At 46.4% G+C, this 12,085-nt stretch overlaps 2 protein-coding genes across 2 annotated transcripts in view; one reads left to right on the forward strand and one right to left on the reverse strand.

The window, feature by feature from the left end:
• The first annotated feature begins 2,720 nt into the window (after positions 1–2,720).
• LOC119172656 (uncharacterized) overlaps positions 2,721–12,085 on the forward strand; it is a 60,533-nt gene continuing 51,168 nt past the window's right edge. Inside the window, exon 1 of the mRNA XM_075892769.1 lies at positions 2,721–2,869. Coding sequence (XP_075748884.1) covers positions 2,861–2,869 — 9 coding nt within the window. The 5' untranslated portion in view covers positions 2,721–2,860. The remainder of the gene's footprint in view (positions 2,870–12,085) is intronic.
• On the reverse strand, positions 8,976–10,725 carry LOC142813915 (uncharacterized). The gene has a single exon (XM_075891868.1). It carries the CDS (start codon positions 10,689–10,691, stop codon positions 9,333–9,335), a length of 1,359 nt encoding a protein of 452 aa, XP_075747983.1. The 5' UTR covers positions 10,692–10,725; the 3' UTR covers positions 8,976–9,332.

Raw genomic sequence — 12,085 nt, forward strand, 5'->3', positions numbered from 1 at the left:
AACCTCATTGGCACAGTCTTCACGGTGACTGGAAATAAAATGTAGAGGAATAAAATCTGAAAATAGTGTCCTCCAGAGCAAGCTCAAAAAGCATAAGAAAGCATGCTCAGGCACGTTATCACCAAAAATCTATTATGGGGTATCTGATCAATGAGATTCCACTGCAAAATGTTTTTATCTTGTCATGCGGCGATTTTTTGTGTGTACTATACCTAATTTATCATCATGATCTTGGTACTCCCTTGCAATATTTGTAGGAACATGCACAAAAACTGGTAAACTACTTAACATCCTACCTTAGTTTAGACAGTGTTCAGTTTGTTTTGTTTCTTTTGATGGTGTGTTTAATTATGTTGAGTCACTCATAGGTACCACTGGTCACAAATTGGACAGCGCCAAGGTAACAGTGACAGTCTTGTTCGTCTCATCCTAATGCAGGTGTTGTTTTGAAGCTGTCTCATGTTCAACAAATGCCTTCTGGGTACTTCTGTACTCGTCTCACGTATATGGACAAATTCTATGAGTACTTTATATAATGTTTCAGTTTCACGCCCTACTGCTGCTACAGCGTAATGGTGATTTTTTTTTCCGATACTGTGTGGTTCCTTGGTAGTGTTTAATCCTTGTCAGCTGTACATCACAGCACTAGCCATTTCAAAGACCCTGCTAGTGCATTACATTTGCTTGTCTCCTGTTTCTGTACATAATCCCTCTTTGTTGTTTTAACAAACTCGCAGAAGAGTGTGGCACGTTTGTACATGTGTCGTCGTTTACAATTTTGATCCTTACTCAGTGTGTCTCATCGTTGCCGATGCGTAAGGTACAAAGTGGGCACATAAGGGAGTGTTTCACAAGAATAGCACTTCCTGAACAAAAAGTGCAAAGAATTATGTGTTTGTGCAGATGTCTGCCCCTTCCGCATCTTTGTTGAACTACTTAAGCAAACAAGAAGTTTGCTGTAAAAAATGTATGTAGTGAGTCTTTGCAGAAAGGTGATCAATACACTTGCCCACATTTTTTACCCTACGGAGAGCTCTCATTATGAGGGATATCTCATTTCTTGCTGCCATACAGAATTTTCACAATTGTTTGATCATTTGCATGATGTCTTCGGGGTACTTGTTTGAACATTTGAGATTGCTTTTATAAACATTCGCATATAACTGTGCCTCACTTTACTGAAAAGACATAAGAGTTCAATTTGCTTTATCTTTCCATATTAGCAGTTGCGAACGTCACTTTTTTTGCAAGATGTTTTCTGTAAAAAAGTATTACGCTGGTCTATTAATTTAAAACTTCGACTTGGGGAACTTTCAATACTGATGGCACTCAACGTGCTCATGGTGCAACTTTGAATAGTTTCGAAGAATTCACTGGATACTCAAGACGTTTGACCGACATGTAGAATATGGTGTTGTGGAGCCATGAAAACTTTGGACACGATCGAAGTTTTTAGTTTTGAGCATTGTTTGATGCTCGTTGTACAGACGCTTTTTGGCACGCCCGTGGCCCACGGATAGCGAAAGTAAGTTTTAATTCTCTGCCAGGAGCTCCTTTTATGTATGGTTCTGCAATATAATTCATTTCTAGTTATCAAAGAGAGTGTTGAACCTGTTGCTTTCAAGACTTTGAACGTGAAACTATGCAGTGCCTTATGATACTTTGCTCTCTCTATTTTTGTGAATGTGCGAACAAGCATTGCAGTCTGTACCACAGTGCCTTTGTTCCTTTCTGTCGAAGTTGTGATGTTGCCTCAGCACAATGTTTTTCACTGTAAATAAAACATGTCATGCTTTGTGAAACTCAAAGTGGACAATTTCTGTTGTACTGAAGGAACCAGACAGCATGATTCAACACACACATACCAGTGGGAGTACTTCTCTGTGTTGTCCTCACAGAACTCGCCAATTCCCTCTCACGCCAAGTTTCAGGTGCAAGAACAAGTTGCAAGATGCATGATCGCCTTGGCGATTTGGTAGCAACTAGCTCGATCGCTAATAAACAAAGGCTACGTTATCCTGTTTTCCATTCATCCTAGGTGGGTAATTTGTCAGCTTTATATTAAGACCAAGTATGCAATCTTTCTACGAAATATGATTAAGAACAGTGCTTTGACAATCACAATTTATGCTACTGCAACCCTTCTCCCATATTAAGTATATTGAACGATAATAAGTTAAATGGGCGCACGCCTGTAGTATTTAATAAATGATACCCTTTTTTGGCATGGCAGAGAAGCAGGTGGCATGGATGGATGGAAAAACTTTATTTCGTCAGAAAGCAACTGAGGATGATTCCGTGTTAAATGGCCATCAACCCAAGGTTGGCGGCGACCTGTGTGGCCCACTCCACGACCCTTAACTGGACGACTGGGTCTGAGCTGGTCAACACGGCCTTCCAGAAGCAGGTGGCAGAGTTTATGCAACGTCAGCGTTATACGGATATAAGCCAAAGCTGCTCATACAGACATGCTGGTGAATCTGTACAATACCAGCTTTAGTGGGCCGTTCATAGGCAAGGGAGCCTTCTCCTTGTGAAGTACGGCTAAACAAAATTAACCGAAAGTATGACCCTGAGACCGTCCCTACCCTGAGACGGCTGCGTACAAACCGTAAAGAGTCCGGCAACCATGTGAAACGCTGCTGGCCGGTAAACAGCCAAGAGAATCCAGCCATAATCCAGCCGCCAAGACCAAAAAGGCAAAAACCGCAGCTGGCTGCTACAACCGTTCACAGTCCGAGAGCGTGAAGTGGTCGCTGTGCTCATCATGGGCTCATTGGTGGACGTAGTGGATACGCGACACATCTTGTGTTCAGAAGTGGGCACCGGATACGGCTGAAGTACTGCTCAAGGCAAACAAATGGAAAAGGTATTGTCCCTGTAGGCCAATCATGTTCAAGCGTACGTGCAGCGAAAATATTGTTTCCGCACGCTTCATTTCGAAAGACAAAATAGCATATCGGCGTTGAAATTATATATCGCGCAATAAAGGACCTCTCGCGAGGGCGATCATATTCGAGACAGGGCACAAAGAAGTTTAGTTTGTTCACCACCACAGAGCCACGCCGGTGCTTGTAGTTTGTTCACTGGGGCAAAATTAAAGCATTTGAAGCTTTTCTAATGAATGTATGTTGACGGCTTTTACTGACAAAGCTGGTCCCTACGGTCTCCAGTTAAACGAGTGTTCGTGAAGCACGATATCATGAGACACCCCTGACTGGAACGCACCAGATGATTTTTTTTTTTTTCTGCCTCAGTTTTCTAATTATAAGTACGTGAGCGTCTTGCACTTCGTCATTTAGAAATGAGAGCTCCTTAGCAGGGAATCGAGCCCGCGTCCTCGAGTGGTAGTACTTAGCACTTATGTACCATTCCCTTAAATGAAACGAAAGGAGTTTCGTTTTGAACATTCAAGTGCGCTTGCAGTGGTTGTCAATAAGAGTGTTTAAAAAGGCTCTAGAAGGGCCGCTCTTGCAGCTTTCGCTGTGACTGTGCTGCGCGTTCCGCGCAGGCCTGGTGTTTTTTTTTTTTTTTTCGTTTGCTATTTTGATTTGCTCACGCCCTTACATATACATACAAACTAGTGTGCTGGCAAGCTTCCAGTACTGCTTTACAGCGTAGCTGTGAGTTCTACGTCGGTCGTAAACCTTTGTGTCGTTTTCGTTGGTCAGCCCGAAATGGTGTGGGCTGTTAAGTACCGGGTAGATCCGTGACCTGCTATTGACCCAGCTCGTTCGCGACATACGACAGAATGCGCAGATTTAGCTCACTGTGTGCTGGCAGCTTTGTTGATGTAGCGAAGCAAAATTACGTGTCCTATATTAGCATTCACGTAACCGTAATTGGAATATTATTGTCAAATAGGTACAATAAACACGATAAAGCACCACTTCATACAACGGGTGCGTGTAGAAAACATTCTCGAAAGCACAAGAATCAAGGCACACATTTTTCATAACTCTCGTTATGCCGAGCATTTCCATCAAGCTCTCAACAATTCGTCATCTTACCTTTAACATCGTAATCACTATGAAATAAAATTCCCTGTTATTTCCTTGGCTTTCTTGTCTGTTTAAAACGAGCCCTTAAAATTGACCCCCCCCCCCCCTTCGCTCATTCATAGCGAGGGTCTCGTTCTGGTTGGCCGAATGCCTTGAGGTAGCATACGAGAGACTATTGGTCATCTGCCAGCTAATTAAAAATTTAAGAAAAAAGAAACACGTGCTTCGTGACGCCAGTAAAAGGAAAAAGATTGTTCCATACTTGCTTTCATGTCTATTAGCGGCGCGGACTAATAGTCCCAGCTTTAACACAAAGTGGACGGGGGGATGACCACCGCTGCAGCTCAGTTGGTAGAGCTTCGCACGTGTTATCCGAAGTCCGCATTTGCTACTGTGTTCAACAGGTTAGCTGACGTATCATGGCAAGTGTCTGTGAAAGTTCTTCAACTTATCTCAAGTTAAGTACGGCACATTAGTTGTGAGTTTTAGAAAGAATGAGAGAGGGGGGACTCAGCATTAAACAACTATTTTTTTTTTCGAGGTAAAATTATGCAAGAAGAGAGAGAGAAGCTAAATGGAAGGAAGAAGGTTAACCAAGGACGCGCCTGGTTGTCTAGCGTACACATTTACAAGTAATTAGGATGAAATACTCGTTACGATATTACAATGAAAAAGAATTGGCGCAGATTTTGCTAAGCCTAGTACACTTCATGGACTAATGCTAGATCTTAGTAATGTTGGTTAAAGTTATTAGCTGATAGTTCGATAATGTTTTTATGCGCGCACTTGTAACAATGTAATGAAATATTGGTTGTCTGCCAATGCGCGTCTGCTTCGCTGCATGAAATTCTACGCACGCGACGAGTCGGTGAAATTCGGCAGATTTTTTTTCAAATGAATTTATGATAACGAAATGCTTTAGCGTTGTGTCGTAAAGTCTGTATTTTGGAAATAAGAACATCGCATTTTTGCAAAATGTGCCTATTACCTTCGCAGCGAGCACACATTCGCAGCTGCGCCAAGTTATTTTTTTTTTTTGCGCACATATTAAACATTTGGTGTCAACACTACACTTCACTTAAACGTAACCCCTTGCGGCTACGCTTTCTTACCTCATTGTCTGGCACCCTTAATCCAGCGTTCGGACAGGATTAAATCAAACCTTGAATTTCTTTTACGCTAGCAAGATCCTAGAGCAATTTTTGTTTATAACGTTGACACATATTGTTCGCCAAAGCTTGCTTCTTCGCAGTAACGGTACACCTGCGGAGAAGACTACTTCTCGGAATGAGTTCGCAGTTTGCGAGAGGGCGCTTGCAAGTTGTTCTGTTACATTTTCAAAATCATAGTGCCTTCCGCTTTTGTACACAACACGACAGAAAAAAGACATCGCCTGTGCTAGCTACGCGTACGTGCCAAAGTCAACAGTCTCGTGAAAGGATGGTTGGTTGGAGCCTGTTGGACAATAGGAACAAGTGTTAGACTCGAAGCTACGCGCGGCGAAATATTGGGATAACCTGTCACAACTATTGCTTTTGATTTACAGCATCTACGAACGTATGAAGGGAACTCACCAAGTTCAGAGCGCAGTAGTTTCATTCAGAAAAAAGCCTCTAGAAATACAAATTTATGTTTGTAAGGGTTGTGGTAGCACATAGGACATCATCAGTCCGACAAAGAAACCCACTGTGTGACCGGCTGCCGATGAGTCGGGGAGCACGTATTCGAGGAGGCCGATTTCGAGTATGGCGCCCACGAAACTCAGTAGCGGAATGGAAAGAAACAGCAGCGGGTATTTTCTCAGCCAGTGACCGCCGCCGTAGAGCGCCTTCACAGCGAGCAAGATGGCCGTCGGTCCCACGACACACTTGTTGCTCATCTGGGCAGGACTCGTACCAGCGATTTCAACGCGCTTGAGGAGAACATTGTGAGCTGTCAGGCAGTAGGCGGCGTTCGTGACGATAGCCAGAATCGCGGCGTCGACCAGAAAGCGAACGGTGCCCACTTTTCGCTCCAGTCGATAACCAAGATCGAGCAAAGTAGCCATTTCGTAGCCAACATTCAGCCGTCCCGAACAGCGAAGAACCGGCGCTAGCAAGATATGCTATTGCCCTTCGCCGACCACCAGATGGGAGCTCGAACTCGGTGGGGCTACGTCCTCCAGCCTTAACTCTGAAGTGGGCAGGAAATCTGCGTTCGTGGCCAGTAATGCGGTGGACAGCAGGATGGCACCGTACGGGAACGGCAGCAAGCAAGGGCAGAGATATCTCACCGCGCCCCTGGGTGCGTCTACCAGCTCTATCCACGCGACGTTCAACATCGGTTTGAGCATGACGAGGTAAATCAAGCCTGCGAGGGCCCAGGTGAAGTAGCTGACGAAGGAACCATTGCCGGTGATGAGGTGGGCCAGAAGGGGCTCGAACAAGACTAAGAACCCCGATGGCAGGGTTACAATGACGCCGAACATATTTATACTCTGTCCCAGATATTTGACGTTGTTTAGCACCTTGAGCGTGAAAATGACGTCGGAGAAACCGATGCCGCGCAGGGCTTGTAAAATATGGCGTCGACGTAGATGGCCAGCAAGTAGTAAAGGACGACGATCAGGACGCCTGTGAGAGCGATCAGGACGAAGATAATCTAGACGAACTACACCGTACCGACCTTTTCTTCGAGGTTGATGCCTTTCCAGCTGAAGCTCACCATGTTGTAGTAGAGGTGAAGGCTGTCCATGTGCTCAATCGCGTCGTAGAAAATGTGTTGCCATTCCTCCTTGAACAGGACTGGCATGACACCGATACAGGCGTCGTCCACGTCGGACCAGGGCAGACTGAAGAGCCGTAGATACGCGCACACCTAGGCGAAGGCGTTCAAGAAGGTTGCTGGAGGAATGGAATCCAGGCCCACGCTGGCCAGCGCGTGAAGAAGGAGCAGCAACGCCCCGATCGCCTCCCTTGCATGTAGATGTTGCATCACGGCTAGCCTAGGTGCCTTTCTAAAGTACCGTGTCCAATGTGAACTACAAGATCGCCACCGTTATTCAGGTTGATGCGCTTTCGACGACGACGACGATGATGATGATTCCACAGCCATGGCTCGTACCCACTCAGGGGAATCGGCCAAGAATCGATGACTTAATTCAGTAAGATTTTGTTTTTTCAATATCGAAACTACCCACCGGAAAAAAAAGAAAGAAAAAAGAAGAGACACCCTAGGCAGAACAAAAGGAGTGCAATAGTTGTTTTTCACTCGTTCAGATAAGACATATATTCATTACCTTGAATAGGAATCAGCACGGTTAAATTACAGCCGTCTTCTTCTTATTCTTTTTCCCCTCTTCCCATGGCTTTTACCCAGTGCAGGGGATTGGCCGAGTCTTGTGTTGTCGCCTAGATCTTGGCTCATACCCACAAGGGGGATTGGACCTTATAGTTGCGCCAATGATGGATTCTTCTTCTCTTCGAAAGGCGGTACGATGCGCGATCACCGCGCCACTACAGGCATCGCGCCAAATCAATGACGCAACATGCCGGGACAGGTTTGTTCAAAATGTGAAGAACTGGTAGCGTACTCTAGCGACATTAGGTATATCCATCGAAGCACCCAGATTCCTTACGTCTCATTTTTTTCCTAATGTAGATATAAGTATGCATCAAGTCCGTGAAGTTTTTTGTATAAGGCGACTACAGCGCTGTGCAACGGCACGCGCTCGGTGGCCGCTGCAGAGAGGAAAAAGAAGATGGAATAAACAAAATGTCATAGTGGTCAAAGAACTGATATAGTAAACCTAAACACCAATGCGTTTGTCGCACTGTCCCTGCGCTAGCGAGTGCACTCCGCCTGACACTTGAACCAATGTGGCTCCTCACGAAGAGGTGCGGTGTGGGTGGAAGACCCTGGAAACAGAGGCGCACGCACCGAGACACCTTATTTTAGCATGCGCCATGGTCATCGTTCGGATTTTTTAAAGACTATAGTCTTTCTTGGGTACCTTTGACGCAAAAATTTTGGTCTGCCTGTCTGTCTGTCTGCACATTTGTCTGTTTGTCCACCCTTAACGTTACCCTAAACAGCGTCAAAGTGACCAAACAATATACTCCAAACGGCCGACCACATCCGCAGTGCCCACCAATATTGCTCAAGGTTCAGCGTTCATACTTGTGCGATTGTCAATTAAAAAGCAATTATGGTGCATATCTGAGGCACCATAACAACACGTCAATATTCTGTATGTGTCTTTTTTACTAGAAAAGGCATACATAAGTAATTCTAAGGACCGTAGCGCTTATCACGCTGCGCTGACCATGCAACGCTTGCACGAAAGGGCAAGTGTTTTCAGCGCTTTGCTAAGACGACACGGGGATGGCACCTACATGTCTTCTTGCATTCTACACCTTATCACCTCATAGACGGCCGCGCACGCCGCGCGCTTCGTTTTCCAGGATAACTACCAGATAGGGCTAGTGTCTCACGTGTGACGTGACTTGATGCGCTCGTTCACCTCCGCTGCACGCTCCAGGCACTCTAACGGAGCGCCTCTAGAATACCACTAACTGATTTTCTTGCGCAGAGCATCAAATAAACGCTTTGTTCACTCTCTCCAGACGCAAGACTATCGTCTTTCGACGACATTTGCAGTGTAACATGCAGATACGGGGCCATTTTTTTTCTTGGGGATCGCAAACCAACGTTGCATCGCAGCTGAGGAAAGGGGAAGCAGTGTTGCAGCTTGAGTGAGGGTAAGTGTTACGAAAGGGCTAGGGCCCCTTTTGCACCCCTCCTGCTGAAGCCCATGGCACGCGCTCTCGTGGTCCAGATACTTTTGCTCACGGATGGATATGCGCTCTAAGGCCTTTATTAAGTGACACTACTCTCTATACTTTCGTTCTATATACGAATTCGCATCGCATGTACAAGATGCGGGTGCCATATTACTCGTTACCGTTCCCAAATCACGTGGCCGTTCGACATCGCATGTACAAGATGCGGGTGCCATATTACTCGTTACCGTTCCCAAATCACGTGGCCGTTCGATTATGTACTAACACGAAATATGAAGTATCGCATCCACTGCGTGTACCTATATTTTCAGAACTAATTAGCTGTTCATTGAAAGAGCGGTTCGACAGTGGGTACAAATACTAGACTAGAAACACGGGGCAAAATATTGATGGAATGTTTTGACCACCATTTATCTTAATCTGGTGCATCGAACGGGGAATCTATCAGCGTCGTCAAAATACTTTTAAAAATACGAAAAAAATAAATTTGGAAATTGCGAAACTACATGTGCAACTTGGTACACGTAGAACATTCGCGTAGAAGTATAAATTATGTTTGTAACTGGGGCTGTGGCAGCGCAAAGGACATCGTTAGTCCGGCAAGGAAACCCACTGTGTGTTCGACTATCGATAAATGTTGGAGTACGAATTGGAGAAGGCCAATTTCGATTATGGCGCCCACGTATCTCGGCATCGGCACGGCAAGAAATAGCAGCGCGTATTTTCTCAGCCAGCGACCGCTGCCGTAGAAAGACTTCAGGGCGAGCAAGATAGCCGTCGGTGCCGCAAAACTTGACTGCCTCATCTGACCCGAGCTCGCAGCAGCGACCTTGATGAAGTGGGGCAGCACGTGGTTAGTCGTCAGGCAGAAGGCAACGTTCGTGACGACCGCCAGAGTCGCCATGTCGACCAGGAAGCGAACGGTGCCCACTTTTCGCTCCACTCGGTAACCGAGTCCGAGGGATGTCGCCACCGTGTAGACAAGATGGAGGAGCCCCGAACAGCGAAGCACCGGTGCGAGCAAGAGATGCCATTGCCCTTCGCTGGTCACTGAGGCGGGCTGACTCGGCCTGCCTACTGCAGCTTGCTGCTCAAGTTCTGAGGTCGGCAGGAGGTCCGTGTTCGCGGCCAGCAATGCGGCCGATAGCAGGATGGCACCGAACGGAACCGGCAGCAAGAAAGGCAGTAAATATCGCACTGCGCCCTTGGGGGCCTCTATCAGGACTTGGCGCAAGGCGTTGAAGATGGGCGTAATCGCGCCGATGTAAACAAATCCTGCCAGGACCCCGGCCAAGTGACCGATGAAGCCGCAGTTGTTGCCCGTCATGATCTGGACCAGAAATAGCTCGAGCCAGACTATGTATCCCGAAGGCAGGTCTACATGGAAGCCCAGCACATTTCGGTTTTGCGTCGGATACACTACGTTGTCGAGCACCTTGAGCGCGAAAATTACGCCGGAGAAACCGATGCCGCAGACCTGGTAAAATATAGCGTCGACGTAGGTGCCTAGCAAGTAGTAGAGGCCTACGATGAGAACGCCCGTGAGCACGGTCAACACGAAGATGATCCAGGCGAACTGCAGAGCGCCGACGTGTTCCTCAATGTTGATGCCCTTCCAGATGAAGCTCACCATGTTGTAGTAGAGGTGCAGACTGTCGTTGTGCTCAACTGCACCGTAGAAGATGCGTTGCCATTCCCTCTTGAACAGCACGCCGTTGACGCCGATACAGACGTCCTCTGTGTTGGACCAAGGCAGATTGAAGAGCCGTAGATAGACGCACGCCTGGGCAAAGACGGCCAGTAACGTTGTAGTGGGTATGGCATTCAGCCCTACTCTAACCAGCACGAAAAGTAATAGCTTGAAAGCGCCGTACACTTCCCTGACCCGAGGCTGTTTTCGCGGCATCATCGACCTACGCCCGCCCTTGCATGACCGTGCTCGTGCTCCTTAGGCTGCTGATCGATGTCGATGATGGTGCGTGCTCGACAATCGTTCGAACTGTTGGTTCCCACCCACTGTGGGGAATAGGCCTCTAATTGGATAAACAATAAGCTACCGATGATACCATTATAGTGCGAGATTGCATAGCAGCAGCATTCTGACGTCTGTGGTTCGGAGTAGGGCCGAGTTTTTAAGCAATTTGAACGCTGCATAACAGCCAGAGATGCGCTTCACTTAAGCGTGGTAACATCAAGTATACTTTATACTATGCAGGGCGCCATGGCTAAATATATGCAGAATTTATACATTTATGACGACGCGATCAAATGCGTATTGCTCAGCATTGCATATAGTGTCACGCAGTTTTTGTGTTGCGCCTAATTGCTTAATTAGTTAATAGTGGTTAATTACATTCTAAAGCCATTAAGCCGGGTAAGAAATTCCCACTAGAAATTTGTATATCGGTTTGCAAACATTCTTGTGGACAGTTTTGAGCCTTGAATTTATTAAATGTTCGTGTTTTTTCGGTTACTGCAAATGCCCATGAAAAAAAAATCACAGCATATCCACGCAGTGAATGATTGGTGGGGCGAAGCATTCCGTTCATTCGTTCTTGCTTCCGTCCGTTCATGCGCCCGTCCGTGTGTCCGTCGATGCGTCCGTCCGTTCGTTAGTCGATCTATCTGTCTGTCCATCCATCCATCCGTCCACGCGTATGTTCGTGCGGTCGTCCCTCTGTCTGTCCGTCCGTGCGCCCGTCAGTCCGTCCGTCCATCTGTATGTCCATCCGTCCGTCTATCTAGTGAACACTACAAGTACCGCCTTCTCACATCTTTTCATAATGTGTTCATCATATAGAAGTACCGCCATCCAGCGGCCATTCTTAGGACTACTCTCTCGGGTATGTGCACTGGTGGTTACGCACGACGAGGGACGCACAAGCCACGCTATAAGGAGCTTCGCCCCTAAAACACGCGTTCGCCCGCTTGCGCACCGTATCGCAGTGCTATCTACATAATGTTTTGTGTACAAACGATATGCACCAAATGTTACATATTTAATTTTGTATTTAGTGGGCACCTAAAGTGTGCCGAGAAACGATATAGCACTTGATGGAAAGTTAGAAACTCTCTAACCGAATGTTTTGCAAATCGATCTGCAACCTTTTGATCGGAACTTTTGGCTCAGGTTCATTGCTTTAAACGCTAGTCGATCTTAATTAAAAAAATCTAGCAGAACACAAAAAAAGTTTGACATACATCATGCAATAACGAGCGAAATGTATTTGGTTGGGCCGTCATAGAGCACGTCAGCATATCTTGAAACTCCGCGGCTATATATAGGTATACCTGGGGCACCCA

This window comes from Rhipicephalus microplus, chromosome 4 (genome assembly GCF_043290135.1).
Source record: "Rhipicephalus microplus isolate Deutch F79 chromosome 4, USDA_Rmic, whole genome shotgun sequence".
Lineage (NCBI taxonomy): Eukaryota > Metazoa > Arthropoda > Arachnida > Ixodida > Ixodidae > Rhipicephalus > Rhipicephalus microplus.

Excerpts from the sequence above, each read along its gene's own strand:
- LOC142813915 (XM_075891868.1), bottom strand. The coding sequence starts at position 10,691 with ATGATGCCGCGAAAACAGCCTCGGGTCAGGGAAGTGTACGGCGCTTTC.